This window comes from Cebidichthys violaceus, unplaced genomic scaffold, assembly GCF_023349555.1.
Source record: "Cebidichthys violaceus isolate CVI_PGR_0920_01 unplaced genomic scaffold, fCebVio1.0.p SCAF_5, whole genome shotgun sequence".
Taxonomy (NCBI): domain Eukaryota; kingdom Metazoa; phylum Chordata; class Actinopteri; order Perciformes; family Stichaeidae; genus Cebidichthys; species Cebidichthys violaceus.
In genome coordinates this window covers 13,760,906-13,785,906 of record NW_027176705.1, presented here as the reverse complement: position 1 = coordinate 13,785,906, position 25,001 = coordinate 13,760,906, and the positions used below count along the sequence as shown (strand labels likewise).

Here is a 25,001-nt window from a genome sequence, read left to right as displayed (position 1 = left end):
GAGCTTTGATCATTTATTTTACTATGTCAGACTATTTCCCAATGTGGTCAATTGGCTATTTCAGTTACAATGAATCATCTAAAGTTTGCCCAAACAGCTTTTAATGGATGTAATGTTGAATCAAATTGCCAAAAACGTCTCTTCCAAGTCCTTGTCTCAGTTTGTATTGAATTTACTGTATGCCATTATTTTTGCCAGTCTACAATATGTATGTCAGTAGTCTCGCTGTTACTTGTTTCTGTCCCTTGTAATGAGTGTCGTGAGTTAGGCGATGCCACTACACATCTATACCGGAGTTCATCCAACCGGCAGCCGCCCCGCAGCAGCAGCAGCAGCAGCAGCAGCAGCAGCAGCATGCGCTAAACAATGACAGTGTGCGTGGGTGAGCGCGTTGCAGCGCTCCCTAGCTGCCTCCGCTCATACCCCCGTGTATCTGCTCCCCTGGTAGCTCCTCCACCCCCCCACCCCCTCTCTCTCTCTCTCTCTCTCTCTCTCTCTCTCTCTCTCTCTCTCTCTCTCTCTCTCTCTCTCTCTCTCTCTCTCTCTTCCCCCCCCCTCTCTCTCTCTCTTTACGAAAACACTTTCGGGAAAGAATAAAGTTTTTCGTGCGCTCCGTCAGTCTTTACTCGCAGCCAAACCGTGGCCTAGCAGGAAGAACGGCCCGACTATGTGGAGAAAGAGACTTTGGGAATCCTTGGCTTGTCTCGTATTTCTCGTGACGCTCGTCGATGCTTATCGATGTAAGTATGGACGTGCTTTTGTTTTTTTTGTTGCGGTTTGCATTTTGAATCGTACGTAGTAGAAGTAAATCACGGAATAGCCCGTTAGTCTGTTTCCTGCCAGTGCCTCTGATTGAAAGCAGCTTTTCAGCCCATACGTGACCACTTGGGAACGGTTTCAGGACTCTTACAATCTTTTTTAAGCAAACAGACAAAAAAAATGAAGTGTGGGGGGTCATAACTCCTTTCTACACAGTGAAACGATGATTGGACAACATGAGCTGCTTGTTTCAACAACTAGGAGTAATTTCTGGGAAATAACGGTTTCGCAATTTTTCCAATTCACAGAAGAGTAATTAGATTGTCCACTTTGTCCATCTGTCATGAGGACTTGGATTCTTGCTTGGATCAGTCATGTGTTGTTATAATGTAGCTGCATATGCCTGGTTGTATTAATCACACATGTGAGAGTATCACTGCACCTTACTGGTTTGGTTAGTCCTGATTGTTGTGATAGAAAACGACACTGATGAAACAATAAAACGATAGCTCCACACTGTGTGTTTATATGTATCTATTTCTCTCTCTCTTTAGTCCTGAGCCAGAGCACAGCCTCCCAGTTCCTGAGCAGGCACAGGAGAGCCAACTCTCTGTTTGAGGAGAGCAAGAAGGGCAACCTGGAGAGGGAGTGCATCGAGGAGCTGTGCAACAAGGAGGAGGCCAGGGAGATCTTTGAGAACCAGCCAGAGACGGTAAGAGAAGAGCAGCAACCAGCTGATCCGAGGGCACCAGACGGAAGGAATAAATTCAGAGATGGATTGAGCGGTGAAATGCAAGCGACAGATCAGACCAGGGCTGCACCTAATGATTCACTTCATTATTGATGAATTTGCTGATTATTTGTTTGATCTGTAAAATGGCAAAAAAATGGCCACTCTGTGTTCCAACAGTCCAAAATCTAGACATATTCCATTTTTCTTTTGCACCTTTCATTTTCCTTCAGTATAATACAGACAAAATGAAACATACATTACATACATTTGTATTATTGTATTACTATATGGACGTTTCTGTTTCAAACTGAAGTTATTCAGAGCACAGCTTTGTCTTTATTGTCAAATGTAACTTTTAAACCTTTTTTTTTCCAGGAATACTTCTACCCCAAATATGTTGGTAAGTTTGCAGAATGTATTGTGTCTCTTGCTTGTTTGCCATGTTTTAATATCAGTTCTGTTTTGCCTTTACTAGTCTGTTCTGACAAAGAAAACTCTGTGTTGCAGTTTGTCTGGGTTCACACCGCGTCGGCATTAACAATCAAAACTCAGATACCATCCCATCAGATCTTCGCACCTGTGTGAAGGGTGAGGGCCTCCTAGTATAAAATGCATTTTTATGTCATGAAGTCTGGAATGCTAATAAAGGTTACACCCCCCCCCCCCCCCGTGAAATGCTTTTGTCAAGGCTCTCATTAAGATCATATGTGTGTGTGTCTGAAACTGTTTTGTTGCACGGCAGAGATCAGTGACCAGTGCACACCGCCGCCATGCTACAAGGAGGGTTCAAAGCGCTGTGTGGACGGACAGGCCTCCTTCACGTGTGAGTGTAAACCCGGCTGGAAGGGGCCGCGCTGTGAGGAGGGTAAGTTCTGATAAGTCATTTGGGATTTTAAATATTTTCGTGCAACTTTTAAAATAGGCATATCTTTGCTTTTTGTCTAACATCCTGTGTCGATATTTTGTTCTTAAAATTAGGCTCAGGATTCAACTAAAAACGGATTGATTTAACCTTTTGAAATGATTGAACTGGCCGCTGACGAATGTTGTTGTGTAATGTGTTGACTGGGCAGACATCGATGAGTGTTCAGATCCTGAATTCCCAGCGGGATGTAACCAGAAATGTTACAACTTACCCGGTACTTTCCAATGCATGTGTGAAGAAGGCTACTTCACCAATGACAAAGTCAACTGCATTGGTAAGACTCCATTCATTTCAATTTGTGCAGCTAAACTGCAGTAATGTTATGAATCATTTAAAGTTTGATTTCAGTTACACCAAAGGACAGAAAGTACAGTTCTCATGTACTTTATGTGTATTCTACATCCAGCCTTTTTACTGTCCCTATGGAAGAGGGACATATAGTGCTACTAAGCAGCTGAGCAAACACACGTTTGTACAGGGTGTATTGTTTCTTTTCATTTATTCATATGGGCTGTGGAACCCTACACACTTCATAACAAAATCTCTGCTGTCCAGCTGTTGTGCTCAGGGCCTGAACCATTTGTTATTTCTAAAGCTGACCTGAGGTGACCTCTTATGTAACACAATGTGAGAAGTTTTTAACATCTAAAAAGATGGTCCACCAGTCTCACATGTCTGAGCTGTTAGAACTTGCTTACAGTTTGTAGATGATTGTTGTCTCATTTATGCATATTTGTATTTGTGGGAAGTTCACTCAGTGTTTATCTTCAGTGTGTTAAGGCTTGTTCAGTACAAAGTCTTCACAAACATGGACTGACTCAGTTTGGTCAATTTGCTTTTCCCCTTTTTTTGATTGGCTGTGATATTTAGGAGCCCATACTTAATATGTTTTAAATGGAATCATATATTTGTCCATAGAATGTCAGCAAATATTGAGATATGACCCTAGAATATATCCTCAAATTGCTTATTTTGTTGGTCAAACAATGTAAAAACAGAATCAGAAAGTATTCACAGTTGAGAAACTTGAACCAGTGAATGTTTCTAAATGATTGAAGCAATTAGATTATCAAACTGGTTTGTGGGTCATTTTCTGTACCAACAGGAGACTGGCATGAGACTTGAGAGTTGCTGGTTGGACCTCAACTGTATTCTGTTCACAGCTTATTGCTTGTTTGCTAGGTTTAATTTTGCAGCAACATATCTCATGAGAGCAAATGATTTTCAGCAGCTGACTCCTTCCTTGAATCCACCACCATGGAGGAGTTTTCAAAATAGGCTCTGTTTGCAGCTGCATTTCAAATTTTTCTAAATGCAACTTTTACAAACGAATGGCGTCTAAAGGCGTGAACAATGGAAGTACAAGCAATTGTAGTTATTGTGATTTCAGTCACATTATTCATTTTATCCACCTACCAAAACTAGACTTGCAATCAACACCATATAGTTTACATTGGCAAATTTAATTTTTGAATTAGGACTCACAAGACCAGCTTCACATTTTCACTCTTTATTTACTGTTTTCCAGATATCAATGAATGCCTGATGTACCCCAGTATCTGTAAAGAACCGGCTAAATGTGTCAACATGCCGGGCATGCACAAGTGCCAGTGTCCCCTGGGTTTCAAATATAACTTAATTTCCAAGACCTGCAACGGTGAGATTTAAAAAAAAAAAGACAAAAAGCTACCATAGACATTGAACCAAAGATCACTGCTGTAATTCTTTCTTTTCCTGTCTTTGCAGATATAAATGAGTGCGAGTTGAATGTGTGTGACGGGACCTGTGTAAACACGGTGGGCAGCTATGCGTGCCACTGTGATGGTCGTCAGGGTCTGTATTTGGCGAAGGATGAGCGGTTCTGTGAAAGAATCCCTGTGTGTGTGGACCTGTATGACCACACACACCCTGAGATGCTTTACCTGGGAGAGCAGTTCGCAGGCTATGTCATCTATCTGCTCTTCCGTCTGCCGGAGAACACAAAGTGAGGATCTATCACAAACACACTTACACACCTCGTGTACTTATTTTCTTAAAGGATCATAAGTGGGTTTTTTTATGGCTTTTACTACATTTAGTGCAAAATAACAATGAGTCAAAGCATAAAAATGTATCTTTTTGGTAGCTTTCAAGATGGGAGTAGATGAGTATCAATCAATGCAGCTTAAAGCTCCATCTCCATCAAGTTCCAGGCCTCTAGCAATTGATTTGCAGTTGCATTCGTACATAACTACAGTTGGATTACTGTGTAAATTAATCTCTGTCTTTCTGTTTGTTAGGTTTGCAGCGGAGTTTGACTTCCGTACATTTGACCCAGAGGGAGTTGTGCTGTACGCAGAGTCCTCGCAGGACTCGTGGTTTATGTTGGGGCTAAGAGGCGGTCGCATTGAAGTCCAGTTTAAAAACCAGCACACGTTCAAGGTCACCAGCGGGGGAAAAGCCATCAATGATGGACAGTGGCATGTGGTAAGAATGAGTTTAAAGTCCAGTAATCCCCTGCACATACTCAATAACATAGTGATAGCCGAAGTGCTAATCCATAAACTGAATTGATGAAAAGCGGGTTGTGTGTAACTGTGCTCTATGTGAAACATGCAGATCTCTGTGGATGAACTGGAGAGCAGCATCAGTGTGAAGATCAGTAAGGAAGCTGTGATGAGCATCAACAGCCCTGAGAGTCTCTTTACTTCAGTTAACGGCAAACTGGAGACCAAGGTCTACATCGCTGGTCTGCCCAACCGGACTGACCTCATCAAACCTGTAAGCAGGTGGTCTGAATGCATGCACACACAATGAGTCATACTTGTTCAACCCGTAGCCACATCTAATGAAATCCCCTTGACAACATTGTGAAATGCATGTATCAGGATTTACATTGGACCAGCTCCAAGCCAGTGTTGTGCTCAGTGTCTGTATCCATCGATCCATTAGATCAACCCTCGACTTGATGGCTGCATTCGGGGCTGGAACCTCATGAATCAGGGAGCATCTGGGGTAAAGGAGGTCATCCAGGAGATGAAGAGTAAACATTGCTTTTTGAATGTGGAACGAGGGTCTTTCTTCACTGGGGCGGGACTGGCACACTTCAACATTGACTACAGTGAGTAAGTTAAGTTATACTTTATTAATTCCTCTGGGAAAGTTTGTCCTCTGGTCACGGCACAGCGTTGCAGGACCAAATGTAGCTTTGAGCCTGGTGCCATGTTTAATGATAGCTTTACTAAACAAGCATGTTTAGAAACACACGAACAAAGGGAGCATACAGTTCCACACAGACAGGCCCAAGTTGGGTTTGTATGAGGTACTTATAACAAAATAGTATTAGTTAAATGTAATGCTCTCTTCAAGGCCAACAGACTCCAAAAGTCGTACCTCGCAGGACAGAGCTGCTGGCCTACCGCTGCCTCGATCGCTTAGTTTGTGGTATTGTGTGGCTTTAAACATGAGAGCCTTCAATTTTGGTGAAAAAAATAGAAATGGACAACCTTCCTAAATGTCCAACCTGACAAAATATATGTGTTTGTGTGTGTAACTTAGGTGATTCTGGGAGTTGGAATGTCGATCTAAAGATGAACATACGTCCGTCCAGCAGCACAGGTGTCCTCTTTGCTCTTGTCCACAACAACACAGTCCCCCTGTCCGTGGCTGTGGTAACGCAGGGAGAAGGAGATGCTGTGAGTTCATCTACATTTTTGTTGGAAATAAACACGTGTATCTCCGCACGTCTTCACAAGCACACATGATTAAACTTTGTGTTGTTATTGACCTCTATGCTCCAGAGCTTGCAAGTGTTCTTGGACGGCGTCTCCGTGGCAAAGCTGGACTCTCTGATGTTGTGTTACCCTGACCGGCTGACAGTGCAGCTGAATGTGACTCCCACAGAAATCCAAGTCTCAGCTAACTCCTCCACTGTTACCTACATGACGTCTGATGCCCTGCGGGAGGCACTGGAGCGCCTCAACAGCACCATGCAGAACCCCATCAGTACATACATTGGTGGGATACCAGGTTAGTTTATGTTTTTAAGTAAAAGCACAAAAGCCACTCTTTTGAAGGTAACTATGAGCAGTATTTATTAGCTATATATGGTCACTATTGAATGGCCAATGTGGCTTCCTGGCTAAAATCATTTCAGTCCTCATCTATTAAGAAAGCTTTCTCAGAAATGTTCTCATGCTGGAAAAGAAGTTCAAAGCAGAGTTAATTGGAATATTCCCTTGATTGTGCTGTAACAAGTGGAGACGCGCATCGCTGCGTGTTTGGCTGACATCTCGAAGTGGATGAAGACACACCACCTCAAGCTCAACCTAGACAAAACTGAGCTACTGTTCCTCCCGGGGAAGGGTTGCCCGCACCGGGACCTGTCCATCACCATTGATGATACCGTGGTGACGCCAACTCGGACTGCGAGGAACCTGGGTGTGACCCTGGATGACCAACTGTCATTCTCGGCAAACATTTCATCCGTTACACGCTCCTGCAGATTCCTGCTCTACAACATCAGGAGGATTTGTCCCTTCCTGACTGACGAGACGGCGCAGGTTCTCATCCAGGCTCTTGTCATCTCCCGCCTGGACTACTGCAACTCTCTACTCGCCGGAGCCCCGGCGTCGGCCATCAGACCTCTGGAGCTTGTCCAGAAAGCCGCAGCTCGCCTGGTGTTCAATCACCCCAAGTTCTCCCACACAACTTCCTTTCTCCGTTCTCTACACTGGCTACCTGTAAGAGCTCGCATCCAGTTTAAGACTCTGGTGCTAGCCTACAGGGCAGTGAAAGGAACAGCTCCTTCCTATCTCCAGGCCATGGTCAAGCCTTACACCCCCGCCCGACCACTTCGCTCTGCTGCCTCGGGGCGATCGGCTGCCCCGTCGCTCAGAGGTCCTGGCGGCCGATCGACCCGGTCACGGCTGTTTTCTGTCCTGGCCCCACAGTGGTGGAATGAACTTCCCACTGACGTCAGGACAGCGGAGTCGCTGCCCATCTTTCGGCGCAGGCTGAAAACCCACCTCTTCAGGAAGTGCTACCCTGAGCCTTCCACTTAGCGCTTATTGTTTTCATACTAGCTTGTTGCACTTATTGTATTCGTATTACTTATAGCACTAACTGTTTTTCTTGTTTCTGTACTTTGGCTCTGAGTTATGCTCTGCTTCATGCTCTTAGATGCTTGTTTGGAAAAGGAAATGTACTTATGACTTCTGGTGACTAGTAGTTCTTTTGATTACCAATGTTGATGCACTTATTGTAAGTCGCTTTGGATAAAAGCGTCTGCTAAATGACTGTAATGTAATGTAATGTAATGTAACATCATCACTGTAGACCGCTCTCCTAGCGGCTCTGTGAGTTTGTACTTAGGCATAATGGTGCTTTGAGCTAAATGCTAATGTCAGCATGCTGTCATAGTCACAGTGACAATGCGTCTTGCTGACGTTGAGCAGGTATAATGTTTACCATTTTCACATCTTAGTTTTAGGGTGTTAGCATTTGCTATTTAGCACTGTACAGCTGAGGATGAGGGGAATGTTGTTAGACATTCTTCATTCATGGACACAATTTACATTTTTGACCAGATGATGGCGATAGATTAAAACTTAAGGGATGTGATGACAGTTCATCTTGAGGGAGACATGAATTGTCTGTACCAGATTTCATGGCAATGGTTGTGAAGATATTTCCCTTAAAAAAAATGTATTAGTTACCTTTCCCCCTAATCTTAAATCTACATTTTAAGATTATAGTTTTTAACTTAAACTTAAGTCTAGAAGTTATGACTCATCACCATCCAGTGGGTTGGTCCATATTTTGCCAAAAACTAAAGTACATTTTTTCAGTTCTCACCTCCCGTTTACCTGTTAATCTGTTTATTTTTGTTTTATTTATTTATTGTGCAGGTTACAACCTTGGTAGTAAAAGGGCTATATTTACCACAATTTCATTCTTGTCATTTTCACTGACTGTCTCTCTTTCAGATGATGTCCCGTTATCTGCCACCCCTGTGACGGCCTTCTACCACGGCTGCATGGACATCGCTATCAACGGCCAGCAGCTGGACTTCGACAAGGCTCTCGGCAAACATAACAGCATTAAGTCACATTCCTGTCCCCCTGTGTCTGCCCCTGAGAGTCACCCTGAGGCAACGCACCATCACAGAAAGTGACCTTGATTAACATCACATTAAAAAGCCCAGCACACTAGGCAGCATCCCACTGCGGCCACATCTTGGGATATTTTGGAAAGAGAGATGTAGAAGATGGGAGGAGATGGGAGGGAGGAAGGGACGAGAAAGAAGTGACAAGAAGAGGAGACGGAGGTAGACGACTGTAGACATTTTTGTGGACTTTCTCCGACGGGTTCATTGTAAGCTTTGTGTTATGCTTTTCATCCATACAGTATTATTGTTCCTGTCCAGGGAGCATTCTTTTTTTGAGTATTTTTTTTAGTGAGGCACAACAAAAGCTGGCTTGCCAGTGAGCGAGCAGAGGTTGGATTGCTGGATGACGTAGTTGTAGCAGTTTGTTGCTATGAATGAAATGCTTTCCAAGAAACGTTCAAAAAAAGAGCTGAGCTCTGTAGCACACATACCATGTGTTGAAAAGAGGTGGTTCTGTTTGTGTAGAAAAATAAACAAATGGTCACTGTTGACCAGGCTTTGAGACCACCTGCATCTTTTTCCCTGTTGTTGAATCACGGTACTGTCTCTACCTTCCCTTCAGTTGTGGTTTATTTGGGAGACAAACGTCTTGGAGACAACTAGCAATTGTGGTGGTGAAAACCACAGAAAGGAAAGCTGAGCCTCCAGGCTTTCCATTTAACCCTGTTACATTGTTTTTGTTTGAATTAGCATCCCTTACTGGAGGTCTGCCTTCCTGAGCTGGGTTAGGAGCCTAACGGTGAGAAACATGGTTTATCATTTGATTATTCCCAGAACCCAACATTGGTTTTCTCCAGATGTTTTACACATCTCAGCTAAAACCAGGGTTTTACTGTTTGGATCCGTGTTCAGAATCACCCATGTATATAAAACAAGCCATCTTTAATACAAGACTTAAATGTAGTTGTTTGTTTTAATAAATAGTGTTGAATTTCAACAAAACTTGAATCAGTGCATCTATCTGCCCTCTTTCCTAAGTCCTTGGTGACACAACAAACTCGTATAGCAGTAATTTACAAAACACAGTGTGACCCGGTCATCAACGTCATGCTCTACTTTGCCACAATCACTCCATTAAACTAGGTTGTCAAAATCATAAACTACAGTAATACATTGTAAAAGTTGTTATTGTTAGTAACATCTCACCCATGAATTTTTTGGGAGATCACTGCAATACTTGTTTCAGGGGTATTGCAAAATATTTGTTTATATTACCCCTCAATTTAGTAAATAGTGCTGTTCCTAAATCAGTCAATGTTAGACTTTGGGTCCATATTTAAAAAGGCAATACATCAATATAACCTGCAAAAAGCTTTTTTTGTTCAACCGTAATGTAAAGACAATTTTAAACAATTATAATGCTACAACCTGTCAGGTACACTACCAATTCTGTTTTTGGGGGTTTTCATCTGGATTGCGCAGTGTGTAATGAGGATCACACATCTATCAATAGAATCTCATTCTAACACCCTGTATGATAAAAACAGAAGAGTTCAACACATGTGACACACAGGTCAAATGGCAAGTCAATAATGGCAACTCAGCAGTGGACTGATGTGGGCTGAATTGTAAAGAAATACAAGAGATTCAGAGGAAACAAAACTGAAAGAAAAATTACTTGGAAAAATAAATGCGTCTAAAATAAATTGCCCAGAAAGGCTTTTAAGCGGTGACTTCTCTGATCGCCCCAATAAAGTGGAAGAAGATCTCAAATCCTTTATTTAGGACTTAATTAATTTAGTGATACTACTAACATTTAACACTATTCCAAAGAGCCAAAGAACACATACATATTATATACAAAACAGTGCTTTGCAGGCAGTTATTGCATATGCATTGTTAGATTAGCACTTTTAATGCATGTGCAAGCGGTATTTTAATGTTGACTTTGCTTACTTTACTGTTGGGTAGTTTCATCTGTAGCAAATTATGCAAGTTGATTTAACTGTCTACCCAGCAACACATTAACTAATTAAAGTGAGCTTAACCAACTGCAACATATATATATATATATATATATATATATATATATATATATATATATATATATATATATATATATATATATAATTATTATCATTATTTACTTATTTATTTTCTTACTAGGGTGTTAATGGGTGCACACCACAGTCATTACACACACACACGCACACAGTCAATACGCACACACGCACACGCAGAAAGAAGAAGGGGAGGGAGGGATGCATCGCTACAAACTCCTGTCTGCGCTCTTCAAAGCGTACTCCCCCTCCTGAAGCAGCAGAGGCGTGCTGTCTTTCTCTGCAGAGTGGGGACTCGGTCCGGCCAGAGAGAGGGCTCAGTACAAGAGAGGAGGGTCAACAAATAAAGTACACACCGCTATGGGGGACGAGCTGAACCGCACAGAAAAGAGGACGGTCGCTTAATTTGCCAGTGTGCTGAACGACATGCGGGAGACGCACACGACAGTTTAGGGTTGCTGTGGTTTCACATCAAAAACGTTCACGACCAACGGTCGGAAGTACCTGAATACCTGCAGCGTGTTTCGCTCTAACGTTAACGTTAGCCTCGGCTCGGTGACATTGAGAGACTAGGAGACAGAGAGGTGCAGAGAGAGACTACAGCACGGGACAGGAGAAAGTTTCTCAAGATTGGCGCAGACACAGCGGTGAAACAATGCGGCTGACCCCGACTACGTCCCTCTCATCGGCAGCCCTGCTGATCCTGCTGGTCGTCCGCTGGTCCGACAGCAGTAAGTAAACAATTAGGTTACATGCTAGGTGGCTAGCTAGCTCGCTAAGTCCCCTTTGACATTTGTGTTGTGGCTGATGATGAAGCGTGTTATTAACGTCATTAGCGCGGCATTAGCGATAGGTGTTTCGCAACCTTTTCTGAAATGTTTTCGTTTTTGGGAGCCAACAATAGTGCTTAAATCCAGATTTTTTTTGACCTTCTCCTGTTCTTTCGGGTAAATGAATGTATTTTTGGGGTGTCTTTCTTTTCTCTTTTTTTTAGTTTCGCTGTCTCCCCAAGAGGCGAACCAGTTTCTGAGCAGACAGAGGAGAGCAAATCAAGTTTTCGAGGAGACAAAGCAAGGACACTTAGAGAGGGAGTGTGTGGAGGAAAAGTGCAGCAAAGAGGAGGCCAGAGAAGTGTTCGAAAACGACCCGGAGACGGTGAGTCTAAAGTTGTGGTTTTTCAGTCCAAGGTTTGAATGCAGCAACCGAAACACAACACCACACCTTCTTGTTCTCCCCTGAGGAGCTGCAGTCTGTTAACTAATCAAAACCACTTCAAAATGGACCCAAAACTAGTCACACGATATTCGTTTGAAAAAAAACAACATAAAGCTGCAACCCCGGTTGTTTACATCATGTTCATATTGACTGTGAATTGATGACTGTAATGCAACAGCAGACTAATGATTCATTGTCTGGGTCGCTGGTGTTCATGCTCCAATAAGTCCAGAGTGCTGATGGCTGTCAGTACACGTAATATTCCCATGTCAAAGACTTGGCATGTTTTCTTCTTTTTGTTTTCTGTGACAGACATTGAGTCAGCGTGTGACTAATCTTTCATTTACGAAATACAGTGAAGACGCTGCTCCCTACACTCCACGCCATTCTTGTATGTACACGTAAACACACACTGTCACTTGTGAGTCTTTGTTTTTCGCCTAATTATATAAAATTTGGTTAAAACATTTTTTTTTTTTGTCCCTATCAATTAGAGCTCTGCGAGTGCACACCGCCTCACTAATCTGTATACATGCTCCCACCCTCTTTTTCCAATTCACTGTTCACCAACAAACAGAATCCATAGCCTTTCCATTCATGCGAATATGTAAGCTTATTGATTATGTACTGCATGTGCTGCATATGCCAAACAAGCCCCAAAGATATAAATGACGTAACGTGTCTAACAACGTGGAACGTGGGCTGTTGGACTTTTAAGCCAACACCTGTACGCAGTGTGTTTAACATGTGAATGTTACCTAGTAAGCTAAGTTATGGTGTGGGCCATTTACAGTGCAGACTCTTGCCTGACTGTGAAAAGATACCAGTATATCCTGACGTTGTTGAATGTTTGCTCAACTGCTTGGTTTGTAAGTGAGAGATTCGATGTGCTGGTCATGCTGCGCTCTTCAACGAACGCTCTTTCTCTCAGGAAGTTTTGCCCTCGTGAATTGTAGCAGCGAGGGAGTGAGTGAGGCAATCGATGACTCAGAGATTACTCCAAAGATTAGCCAATTGGGCAGACATGGAGGCTGAGGGCGGATTAGAGTGAAGTTGAGCTGGGTTCAGAGGAAAAGGTGAAGGCAGGTGACGTTCTGTCTTAGTTGAGTTTGAATCAGCTGGACTTGCATCCCCGTCAGAACAGCATTGTGTGTGTGTGTGTGTGTGTGTGTGTGTGTGTGTGTGTGTGTGTGTGTGTGTGTGTGTGTGTGTGTGTGTGTGTGTCTGCAGGTTTCTACCCCGTTGTATCCCAAAGCTGCGGACTCATTCATAGCTGCATTATTCATTCTGAAACAGCCCGTCTCTGACTCTGCATTTTCCTCTGCTGCAGCTTTGTGGCTCTGCAGAGAGAGGGGAGAGTGGGGTGTTCCTCGATACTCACGATTATCTTTGGCAACGAGTTTCTGGCATCTCACGTGTTAGTGAAAGAGTAAGAAGGTGTCGCAACTGATGTAAGGATTAGGTTTAGTAATAACCCCAAACAAGTTTTAGGACCACACAGCATCTCAAACAAACGTAACTGACCTTTTTACAAATAATCTTTTGGGACTTTTGTCTGATAACTGATTCTTGCAAGAGAGTTTTTCCACCTCAGCCTGCTGCATCTGGATCCTACTGCAGCAGCAGCAGTTCTCTAAAGTCTCCAAGCCTCCAGAGCAGACCTTCCCACTGGTAGATGGTCCCCAAATTCTGACCTACATGTGGAGGAGTACTGCAGCTACGAGGCAGGAGGGATGCTACTACCATCAGGAATGCAGAGAATCCTCAGGGAGCCTTTGGCAAAGGGCCGCACCCATTAGAGAGAGCGCACAGACATCGAGATTCATAATGTGATCTCTCAGCGCAAATTGAACACACAGACGCTAAATGTCAAGATAAGTTATTGTTTGCAAGTCTCTTTTCACTCCCATGAGTATGAGCACCCAGATCAGGCATGAAACGAAACCAAATCCTAGCTTATGTCAAGTATTAACAGAACCCCCTCTACTAATCGTAAAGCATTTATTTAGATTATCTTGTTCTGTTTTAGGTTTTTTTTTGATACGCCTGCGTAACTTTATCCCTCTCTTTCCACCCCTTCTCCCTGATTTAGGACTACTTCTATCCCAAGTATTTAGGTAAGTTATCGCTCTAAATAAAACATCTGATTGATGAAGACCGATTATATGTTGTTAATCTCTTTGTTTACATTTTTGTTTCTGTGCAGCCTGCATGGAGAAGTTCGGAGATGCTGAGAAGAAGAAACAGGATCTGATCACATGTGTTCACAGTAAGTCTTCTGCCCTCTTATCTGTGAATGGCAGCATCGTAGACCGGCGGAACGAGAGTCGTTTTCATCTCCTTCCTTTCTGTTTTGTCTTTTCACTGTGTAAGTGTTACTACATCCAGAGAGAGGCACCTGGTTGTAATATGGGGTTGGGCTGCACTGCAGTATCACTGCTCTGCATCACACTGTGGCACACACGCTCTCTTCTAAGCTGAAGAGAAAAAAAAGAAGAAATAAAGAAAAAGGTGCTGAATTTCTTTGGCAGCTTCGTTTACAGTTTTTGCAGCGTGGCACACCTGACCGTTTCTGCGTCTTCGTGTGCTGTACGCGCGTGAGCCCAGGTATCTGTGCGTAACATTGCAGCACTTTGCTACAGCGATGCTGCAGGTTGGTGAATGAGTGACACACCCCTTCAGTCGTCACACTCTCGCTCGCTCACTATCTCTGGGTGACTGCACCAGCGTCTTGGTGAGTTGGTACAGCGGAGGAGTGACGTGGAAAAAAAAAAAAAAAAAAAGTCTGACGTGAGTGGAGCACAGGATTTGTGCTGCATCAGGATACAAGAGACCAACCCGGCCTCACTGCTATTGGCTGAGGAACCTCGGGGGGGGTTTCCATGACTCAGCTGCAGCATCATGACACGACAGCTCACCATCCATATCTCTCTCTCTCTCTCTCTCTCTCTCTCTCTCTCTCTCTCTCTCTCTCTCTCTCTCACTGCAAATCTCTGTCTGCCGCCTCAGTGCAGTCTAGTGGTGGGTGGTAGATCACGACATTCCACAAATTCCATTTATAGAATATTTAGGACATGGCATGTTCTGGAAAGATACCGTTTGAACTTCATATTTGCACACACCAGAAGCACAGCAGACGGCGTTTATTCTCCCACTCCTCCCTGTTTCTGTTCCCTTACTCTGCAGTTTGCGGACTCACATGTTTTGTAAATTGCTCCACAGAAAAGGATGGAGTCATTAAAAACACATCTTTTCATTCTCTAGCATCTACTGCAAGTGACATGAATTGTTGCCGTTCTGTAAACTTTGGAGGGCTCATTGTGGTAGCCCACAGTGTTTGCTTTATTAAATGAAATGAAATGTTGACTTGCTGTTAAGGGGGCTCTAAAATGTTAAACAGAGGAAACAAGTGAGGCCCCTGCGGTTAGTAACCCTGCTTGTTCACAGACCCCCAACCAGGAGCTTTGGTCCAATAGGTCCCATTCAATTGCATACTGCCCTTAGAAGGAGGCACTCAATATAAATAAACATGTACTGATAATGATACAGATATTTTAACTCTGATTTTTATGTGTACTATTTTTAGTGGTCCGTAACAAAGGTTGCAAGTGTCTGCAGCCACTGAACGAGATGAGCACGAGTTACTCAAATGTTGAACAAATCTTCTCACAGCTGGAGTATGTAATTGATACTGACTTGCCACTATATGCTGCACCCCTGTGTAGTTCACATGTATTGTTTGGCTCAATGTGCGTATGTGTAAAACACCGGATGTTTTACTAAGGAAATTAAGGCATTTGTATGTAGAGTATTTGGCATCGTTCACTGAAAAACATTTCACATGAGAGCTTAGCTCAACCGCTGTCCTGTTCCCTCTCTCTGAACTCCAGCTAACATGCCCGGACTTGTCGAGCAGTCAAACTCCACTGCTGGGAAAAGGAAAGTGGACGGGGAGAGAAAAGATCTACGCATGTGCTCACTTACACAAGCTCAGAGGGAAAGAGAGCTCAAGTGAAAATGTTTAATAGAAAAGTGGGAGAAACAAAACCGAAACGTTGAATTTCCATTTGATCTTGTTTTTGTTTTTTTGCGGGCTGGAGGTCAGGTATGCTGGGAAGGACAGAATTAGGGCATGTCCGACAGGAGGGCTTAGCCAGCATTAGGCTATTTATATTGAACATCAGAGATGCCCTTCCCCTGTCTTGTATCCATTTACAGTTACACTCATTGTATGCATCCGGTTCGCACAGACTCCATATTCACCTTCCTCTGTGTCTGTCTGTATTTCTTTTCCTCTCACTTGAAGATATTCCGGACCAATGCTCTCCTTCTCCCTGTAATGCCAGAGGTACGGTGCGCTGCGAGGACAAAAAGGGCGACTTCCTCTGCCACTGTTTCACAGGCTGGGCGGGAGCCAGATGTGAGAAAGGTACTGTCATCGCTATGGGAGAGGATCTATAGTTGGACGCTGTGTGCTAGATAGAGCTCAGCTGAGGTCTGGATTTTTGCACCATCACTCTGTCACATCTGAGTCTTGGTGACCTTGCTCCTGACAGCCGACTCCTGTCTCACACACTGATGCAAAGATCTGGCTTTCCATCACTTATATTAGTCATATAACTGTCAAATATTGTCATTGTTTCTCATCATGTTGATGTGAATGTTTTTTTATTTTGACCTTGATCTTATTGCAACTGTTGTTGTTTCACATGCCTCTTTTATATCCAGTTGCTGCTACTTTTATTAATGCTGTGTCAGGTCAATATGAACTGCATGTACGGGAACTCACAACGGTGATCTATTTGTCTCATTAGCTATTTACTGTGTCGACGTGAGGGGAGGCTCGCATTGAAAGTTAGAGCAAGGATCCCACTTTCACAAGGGAAATGTAACAAATATTAAGTGTACACTGTGAGGCAGAGGGAAACATGTTGATTTATGGCACCGCCACCATTCCACTCATTTCCACTGTGACTCATCCTGCCACCTTACTGTGAGAGGAAACCAGAACAGAGTCAGTTTGACTCGGTCCGAGCCTTTTCCACTTGACGACCGCACTCCTCCTAAACACTCGGCTGCAACACTCAGCCACAGTGACATAGTGTGGCAGTTATTTGTGAGCCATTGAGCAAAGTAGAAATTCATAGGACATTGAAGTGAACTGTCTGAACTGGCAACATACACCGTGCACTCCTATTTGGAATTTCAAAATTACACTTAAGTTGAGTACAACCGTATCCTGAATTACTGTGGGTCATCTTAACTCGAGCCTAATGCTGCTCACAGCCCGTGATGATGCTTTCCCTGCGTTCATGTCGACTGTGGCGTCATCCTATTTGCAGATGTCGACGAGTGCAGCAAGAGAAATGGAGGGTGTGACCACGAGTGCAACAACACTATGGGGAGTTACCGCTGCTCCTGTCACCAAGGCTACATGTTGGTAGGACGCCACATGTGTAACGGTCAGTACATCATCGAACAGCTGGAATCATGGCAATACTGTAGCTGCAAAGAACACTTTGTTTGACTCCTACTTTTTTTTCTTGTTTTTGTGCATCCACGTCGTATATAAAAAAAAATGTTTCTGTTGTTAATGTATAAATATTTGTAATTAATTTGTAAGGATTTTCAATGGTTGAGGTCCCTTTAGTTAGTGCTGTTTAGTCTCGTTTCCTTTGTGAAGAATAAATGGTTTCGGTCATGAATTAGGCCTCTCAGACCCTTTGCCAGGTCCAACATTACAACTCATGTTGTGCAAGCAATCATTGTTTAAACCCACAGAAGTCACGATAAAAACATCCTGAAATGTCCACTTGACTGAATGGCACAGCCTCTAAAAATAGTGTCTTCTGTGTAAATATTGATTTCAGTGTAAATGGGACATAGTGTCAGTGAGGGCTGGAATGAGCATTTTGAGTGAAGTGGTTAGTCAAGCAGGACCCGAGTTTACTAGCATCTGTCTTGCGGCTGATTTTAATTTCCTATGATGTCTTTTCCTGACACTAATGAAGTATAGAAATAACCTCCTCGGCTCATGTCCTTTCTGCTGAGGAGTTGACTTCATAGTCTTCCTTGTTCTGTTGAAATCCCACCAGACTTTGACCCGTCCAGCTGACCACGTCTTGTTTTCTTTCAGATGTGGACGAGTGTGACGACCCGGGTGTGTGTGGAACAGCACGGTGTGAGAATAAGGAGGGCAGCCACGGCTGCTTGTGTGATGTCGGCTATGTCTACGACAATGAAACCAAGAGCTGTGTTGGTAAGTGTGTATACGCACACACACACGAAGACACGCAAACAGATCGTTTCATGAGAACGGACTGAGCAGCAGCTTCAGCCCCAGCAGGACTTGATGCAGCTGTGTTGTGGGGGTCAGGAAAGGAATGCAAAGACATTTGGAGAAACTCTGTATAAGTAGGTAACAGGTCACCATCTCCATGCCTTTAGAAAACATGAAATTCACAGGGAAAATAAATACAGAGTGACCCTGGGATTCACCTTTGCTTGGTACATACTGTTATTGTCAGTGTCTTTTTGATTTCAAACAGGACAGAAATGGTTATTAAAGCAACATAAATGAGGTAAAGACAAAATGCAGTAGTTATAATTCACAAACACACAGCAAGATATACCACAGGTTAGATAAATGTTTGTCTCTTTAAAGAGTCCAAACCCTGCTTTACACAGGCAATGATTTCAAAACACAATCAAAAGCAGCATCACCACTGATCTTCAAGGAACCTTGGACTTTCATAAAGTAATGTTAAGAGCCCACAGTGTACAATTTAAAAATGTATGATTTAAAAAGAATCTAAGGTTTCCCAAGAGGCATTAGCAAACTGCTCAACATGCACTGTTCTACTCAAGCAATGGAAGAATGTCCAAGGCCAAAAACATGCTGCCTTGGCATTTAATAAGATAACATAATAAGATAAACAACCACATCATCAGGCCTGTTGGTAGAAACATTGAGTAAGAATTCAAAAACTTAAACCAAGGTCATTAATCTTTCTCCTGTGCCCTGTTTTGCTCTGCAGTGGAAACCAGACTTTTCATAACCTCAGTGTCCCTCCTCTGAGAATTAACGTTTATTATAGCCGAAGTTCTCATGGCCATGTAAGGCTGTACACGGAGCGGGGAGAAACCACCCAGTCAACGTCAAAGACCACTCGACTCGAGTGTTGTTTGCATTCTCTGATATGTTGACAGGAAAGACATCGGATCTTTTTTTTCATGCTTGTGGAACGAATGTGTTTTTGATCCTTTTTTTTTTTTAATTCCTCCACAGAGACTCTTAATGATTCATGACCTCTCTGGTTGTCTGTAACCCTCCGTACCTCACTCATGACTGTCATCTCTCCTTCTCTCTTACGTCTTCAACCTGCTCCATCACTCGTCAGACGTGGATGAGTGCGATGCGGGGGTGTGTGCGGAGGAGTGTCTGAACACTCCGGGGAGCTTCCGTTGCTTCTGTGATGGTCGTCAGGGCATGAAGCTGGGCCGGGACCTCCGGAGCTGTAAGGTGAAATACATTAACTGTGGCAAATATCAACCAGCATATTTCATACTTCAGCCCACACCGTTATGGTTAAATGTGAACTGTAAACTACACTCGGTCTGTTAAACCATTATGAATGAGTCTAGTGTTGCATACACAAATGGTTCTCATGAGGCAGCAGCATGCATTATCTCTAGTTTTATGTTTGTGTTTTATGTTTGTGTTTTCACAGCCTATAACTCCCTGTATGTCGCCGCCTCTGAAGAGGAACTCTCGTTCCCTCTACCTCGGCCGCATGTTCAGCGGTGTTCCAGTGGTGAGGCTGCGTTTCCGCCGGAGGATTCAAACTGGGTGAGAAAATAACGCTGTTGTGCTCAACAGTAGTCACCTCATAAAAACATCACACCTTGGTAAGACTGTTAGTTTCACTAATGAGAAGACAAAAGGAAAGTGTGAAGTCTTATTCTGGCAACAAACAATCCCAATGCTGTGCCATGACTTTCTGCATGTTTGTCGATTTTTAAGTATTAGAAGATAAGATAAAGTAATTTAGATTTTACAAGCAATGAGCTGATTCATAATTATTTTGTTTTTAATGGACCTGTTTGTATTAAAATGATACAGCTAGCGGAACGGTCCCTTTGTTTGATGTCAGAAAGGCAAAAGTGTGTTGTTTTTTTTACCATACATAGTCACTCTGTGAAGTTCTATCAGCTAATTCTAAATCTAATATTAGCTGGGAAAATGCCACCCAGTTAGTTTGATTGCCAAGTGGTCAATTGCTCTTTTTTTCCTGTCCCTTTTTTCCTAATTTTCTCTTTATTTCATGTTTGTTCTCAATTATCTTTGTCATACTAACATACTTATTGTCACTGCTTCCCACCTCCCAGCTTTTCCGCAGAGTTTGACTTCCGCAGCTACGACCCTGAGGGCGTGATCTTCTTCGCCGGAGGTCACCTAAACAGCTCCTGGATCGTTCTGGCAATGCACCATGGGAAGCTGGAACTACAGCTTAAATACGGCACCGTCAGTAGGGTCACCAGCAGCGGACCCACCGTCAATGACGGCCAGTGGAGAAAGGTTTGAGTTTTTTTTTGTTGTGGCTGTCTACATAAGCTGATTGAAGGCTTCTTTAAATGTCTTGTTTTCTTCTCAGATCTCGGTGGAGGAGCAGGGGCGGAGTCTAGTGATAAAGATTGACAGAGAGGCCGTCATGAAGATTGCAGTGAACGGTGATCTGTTTACACTCAAGAAAGGCATGCACGAACTCAACCTCACCGTGGGAGGAGTCCCTTTCAGAGAGGACGGCCTCGTCAATCAGGTGTTTATTTGTATGTGCTTGTGTGTTATCCTGAAACACGTACCACAGACAGATGTTCTTTACATAGTTCTCAACTGGTGTGATCATCACATAGGTGAACCCCCGTCTGGATGGCTGCATGAAGGACTGGAGGTGGTTGACGGGCGAAGACACGTCCATACAAGAAACCATTCGGTCCAACGACAACATGCAGTGCTTCAGCACGGAGGTTCCTGGAGCGTATTACCCCGGCACAGGCTTCGCGCTCTTCAACATCAGCTATGGTGCAGTGTGTGCATGTGTGGGGGTGTTACGCACAGCGTAGCTCGGGATTGCATATCTTTGCCTAATGGGTTCTCCTTGCAGCAGTTAGTCAATGTTCAATTTGTTTGGGTGAATGTTTGCTCCCGTCAAAACGCCTACGGTTTGTTTGTCGATAAAGTTCATGACCCGCTGTTTTCTCTCTCTCTTCCTGTTATCGTCACTTCAGAGTCACAGAACTTGAGCGTACAGTTGACTCTGCGTCCGACTTCTGCGATCGGAGTGCTGTTTGCACTTGTTCACCAGGACAGAGTCCCTCTCTCCATCGCTCTGGCTGACTATCATCTCGGGACTGATGAATGGCGAGATGTGAGTACTTAAGTGTGTGTGTGTGTGTGTGTGTGTGTGTGTGTGTGTGTGTGTGTGTGTGTGTGTGTGTGTGTGTGTGTGTGTGTGTGTGTGTGTGTGTGTGTGTGTGTGTGTGAGAGAGAGAGAGAGAATATTACATTTTCAATCTAAGAGATAACTGAGTCACATTGCGTCATCACACCTCGCTCGGTTTCTGGTTTCTTTAAACTTTTTTTTTTTAAGAATATGTAAATCTTAAACAGGTCAAGTATGCAATAAAAAAAATATTGTAGTTGTGTCATTTTGAAACCTCACATATGAGGCATTAAATAACGTCAGCAGCAACTCTTTATTTAATTTTTTACATCTTTAACAGTCCCTGACATTGTGTGTGTGTGTGTGTGTGTGTGTGTGTGTGTGTGTGTGTGTGTGTGTGTGTGTGTGTGTGTGTGTGTGTGTAAAATGAGGTCCTGTGTTTGATCTCAACACTGACCTTTTTTTTGTGTGCCTACAGTTTGTTCTGGTATCTGTAGGTAATGTCATCGTTGCCAGCTCTCCTGCCCCCCTGTGTGACGGCGAGAGTCATGAAATCCACGTGACGATCTCAGGCAACCAGACCCTGCTGCTGGTCGATGGCCGGTCTGGACGTAGTGAAGACACTGAAATTCCTACTGACGTCCTGTCACAGTCCAGCACCTTTATAGGAGGCCTCCCTGGTGAGGACACGCACATTTACGTTCACATTTAGTAGGATGTGATTCATGCAGTATGTAGGGTGGGTTTTTTTGTGCAGTAAAAGTGTTTAGTGGAGATGCTCAGTGCTAAAAGTATTAAAGTAATAGAAGCATCTAAAGCTGCCAGACATTATTCTATACTCAGGTGGAAATGAAGGATTCATAATTAATTTATAATGTGAGAAGCTTGTAATTTAACAAACGCATGCGCGTTATTGTCGGCTGTTCATGTATTTTACTTCAGTGAAGATAAATGGTTGCTCTAGAACATGTCCAGAGACAAAGCAAGTACTTGGCACATGTAGATTTTAAGATCGCAAAGCCACACTGAGCTGATCGATTGAATTAGGTTTTTCTGCCAATCTCTCTCTCAGCACTCTCATGCTTCCTCATGTCAGCAAAAAAAAGGTCTTACCAGGGGAGTGATAAGGAGAGATCCAAAGTTGCCACTTCTGCATTGACTGGCAGCTGATTAAATAACTCGGCATCCTGTGTTCCCCAAACTGGAAAGAAAACTAAATAAGGATTTAGTTTGTTTCTCCTTGATGAGAAATGTCATGTGTTCTTGATAAAAAGTGTTGGTTAATGTGTTTGCTGAGTCTCAACACACATCTGCTGGATCACATGTTGTTGTTGTTCCTTCCCTCAGATGTTTCCCTGGTGTCCACACTGGTGTCTGCGCCCTACAGCGGCTGCATGGAGGTCAGTGTTAACGGACAGTCTCTGGACTTGGACCAGGCCATCCACAAACACAACGACATCCGCTCACACTCCTGCCCCCTGCTGGACTCTCACCAGTGACCAGCGCATTTAGTCTGCCAAAGCTGATCCATTGGCAGTTCATTGAGGCAATGGGGATTTTTTTGTTTCCAATATATTGATAAAAGCTTTGACCAGTGGGGAGATGTTTTGGATTGGAATGTTAAAATAACAAAAGCTGGACCAGGCGTTTGTGGTTCAGCTGGAGCCTTATTCCAGGATCACCCTGTCCTATTACTGTGATGACACTGCTGTCTAGAGGCATTTGCAGGGATTTTCACAGTAGTCCCAGTATCATGACTCAGTAAGGCAGTTAGTCAGCCAATGAGCAATGTCCCTTGTACTAGGCAGAAGATATGGGAATAAATGCTGCACAACATTGCCTCAAAAACTGCCCATGAATCACAGCCTCTTACGCCCACAAGAACACACAGGGCCTTATCTAGATCACGGTCCAATGGTTGGTCTTGGGTCCGCCTACTATGCCTAGCATCCTGTGCAGGTCTGACTGGGACTTTGTAGGCTGTGACTCTTCGCTGCAGCAACTCAGCTGATAGAGTTGTGGTCATGTTGCTTACACCCAGTCCACCTAAGGCCCTCGTTACAAAGCTTGAAATCAATCAAGTGCATCAATGTAGAATCTGATGAAATGAAAAGGAAAAAAATGGGGACCAGAAATATAGTCGCTCATCAGCTACCCTACTCAGAGAAAATGTGACTAGGTGCTCAGATCTTCACGAGTGTTTGTCGCATAATGACTTTAGGGGTTGATCGGGGACTAAATCAATCTTATTTGCTCCTTTACAAGCTGAATCCCCTCCGTCACCGCAGCAGGGGTGGCGTGGTATTAGGCACAACTTTGTGTTCTGTAGTAAACTTTGCACATTGTTGCAGGCAGCAATGGACTGCGTGTGAATCTTCTTGATTTCTTCTCGACTAAAGCGGCGCTCCATGTCTGCCTGCAACCTTAAAAATTGACCGTGTGCCTACAAAGAACAACCAACCCAAACTTCACAACAGCTTCCCTCCCAACAGGTGAATCATTTCGCAAAGGTGCAGTGCTGTAACACACAAACAGAGCTAAAGCTTCTCCTGATAAAATGTTGTACTCATTGCAGTTAATACACTATGCATTACCAGCTGTGCATTTTGGAGTATTACAGTCTGATTCTCAATCATCTTCGATCACTAACTTCATCACAAAGGCCCCTTCTTTCCCTCAGAATCACCCAAACACATAATTAATAGCTGCCATATACCGATCCGAGGATGATAGATTAGTCTCGGAAGCACAGGGAGACAGGAAGGGGCCCTCACCACGAAGGAGAGAGAGTGAGCACTGCATTGAACGCACCACACAAGCTACTGAGAAAGAGAAAAAGAGTGCGCTGTAATATACTGAATATGTAAATAATGTGACTGTACAATGCTTTGTAGAAGACAGAAAAAACACTACCTTATGCTCACTGAGGTTTCCTGCACATTTAAGTTGTAACAAAACAGCAATCTGAGTCTCTGAACTTCTTCTGCTTCCTGCAAATGTTTGAGCGACAAATAAAAAAACTATTTTCTTGAAGTAGAAGGTGGGTGAGCAATAGCCAGGGATCAAAGTATCATACATCTTTAGGGACTCAGTTTTTTTAATTTGATTTTATAGGTGCTGAGCAAATGAAAACACAATAAAAACAAAGAATTACAGGAGCATTGTGACTGAGAATGCCAAAAGGGCTCCAGTGTTATTTTACTTTCCTCTAATGTATCATTTTCTAGTTTTCTGATGAATGAATGCCAGAATATAGAGCTTGACGAGTTATTATTTTGTTTGTTTTTTATCATGTGTTGTATATTGAACTTGTCTTTAGTTTTCATTTTTCACTTTAACTGCCAGTATGTGTACAATGCTGAGAGGAGTCTGCCTTTTGAGTTTTAACTTCCCTCAACAGGGAAAATCCTATTTAAAAACAAAAATAAAAGCAATTGTATGAACGTTATAGAGTAAAATTGTATTTTCAAAAAAAGCATTTGTCTGTGGTTACTTCAACAAACTGTTCATGTCTTGCTCAGTGTGTGACATGTTGTTAATGTTCTAAAGTTCAAGGTTTACCTGATAAACTGGCTTTTTCCAATACAGCTTTTTGGTTGAACAAAATCATTTTAATTCTCATGAATTGAACTTTTTATTTGTAAGAGGAAGAAATGGTGTGATTTACATGTATAGTTCATCTTCAAGGTGAAACAATACTATGAAAACACCTGGTTCTGGAGTGAAAGAAGTACTAGTTCAACTTTAAAATGTGGAAAGGAAAAGGTCAACATTTTAG

At 43.2% G+C, this 25,001-nt stretch overlaps 2 protein-coding genes across 2 annotated transcripts; both read left to right on the top strand.

The window, feature by feature from the left end:
- Window positions 1–541: 541 nt before the first annotated feature.
- On the top strand, window positions 542–9,072 carry pros1 (protein S). Its single transcript, XM_068730667.1, has 14 exons — window positions 542–740; window positions 1,314–1,471; window positions 1,868–1,892; window positions 2,000–2,080; window positions 2,235–2,357; window positions 2,566–2,691; window positions 3,946–4,074; window positions 4,164–4,401; window positions 4,697–4,883; window positions 5,016–5,177; window positions 5,349–5,517; window positions 5,955–6,091; window positions 6,197–6,425; window positions 8,384–9,072. The coding sequence occupies exons 1-14, from the start codon at window positions 668–670 to the stop codon at window positions 8,569–8,571; spliced, it is 2,025 nt and encodes a 674-aa protein (XP_068586768.1). The 5' UTR covers window positions 542–667; the 3' UTR covers window positions 8,572–9,072.
- Window positions 9,073–10,775: 1,703 nt separating this feature from the next.
- Window positions 10,776–24,832, top strand: gas6 (growth arrest-specific 6). Its single transcript, XM_068730264.1, has 15 exons — window positions 10,776–11,296; window positions 11,560–11,720; window positions 13,873–13,897; window positions 13,987–14,049; window positions 16,087–16,209; window positions 17,123–17,242; window positions 17,917–18,039; window positions 19,181–19,302; window positions 19,511–19,629; window positions 20,169–20,358; window positions 20,435–20,599; window positions 20,694–20,862; window positions 21,069–21,208; window positions 21,702–21,903; window positions 22,571–24,832. The coding sequence occupies exons 1-15, from the start codon at window positions 11,221–11,223 to the stop codon at window positions 22,720–22,722; spliced, it is 1,950 nt and encodes a 649-aa protein (XP_068586365.1). The 5' UTR covers window positions 10,776–11,220; the 3' UTR covers window positions 22,723–24,832.
- Window positions 24,833–25,001: the final 169 nt, after the last annotated feature.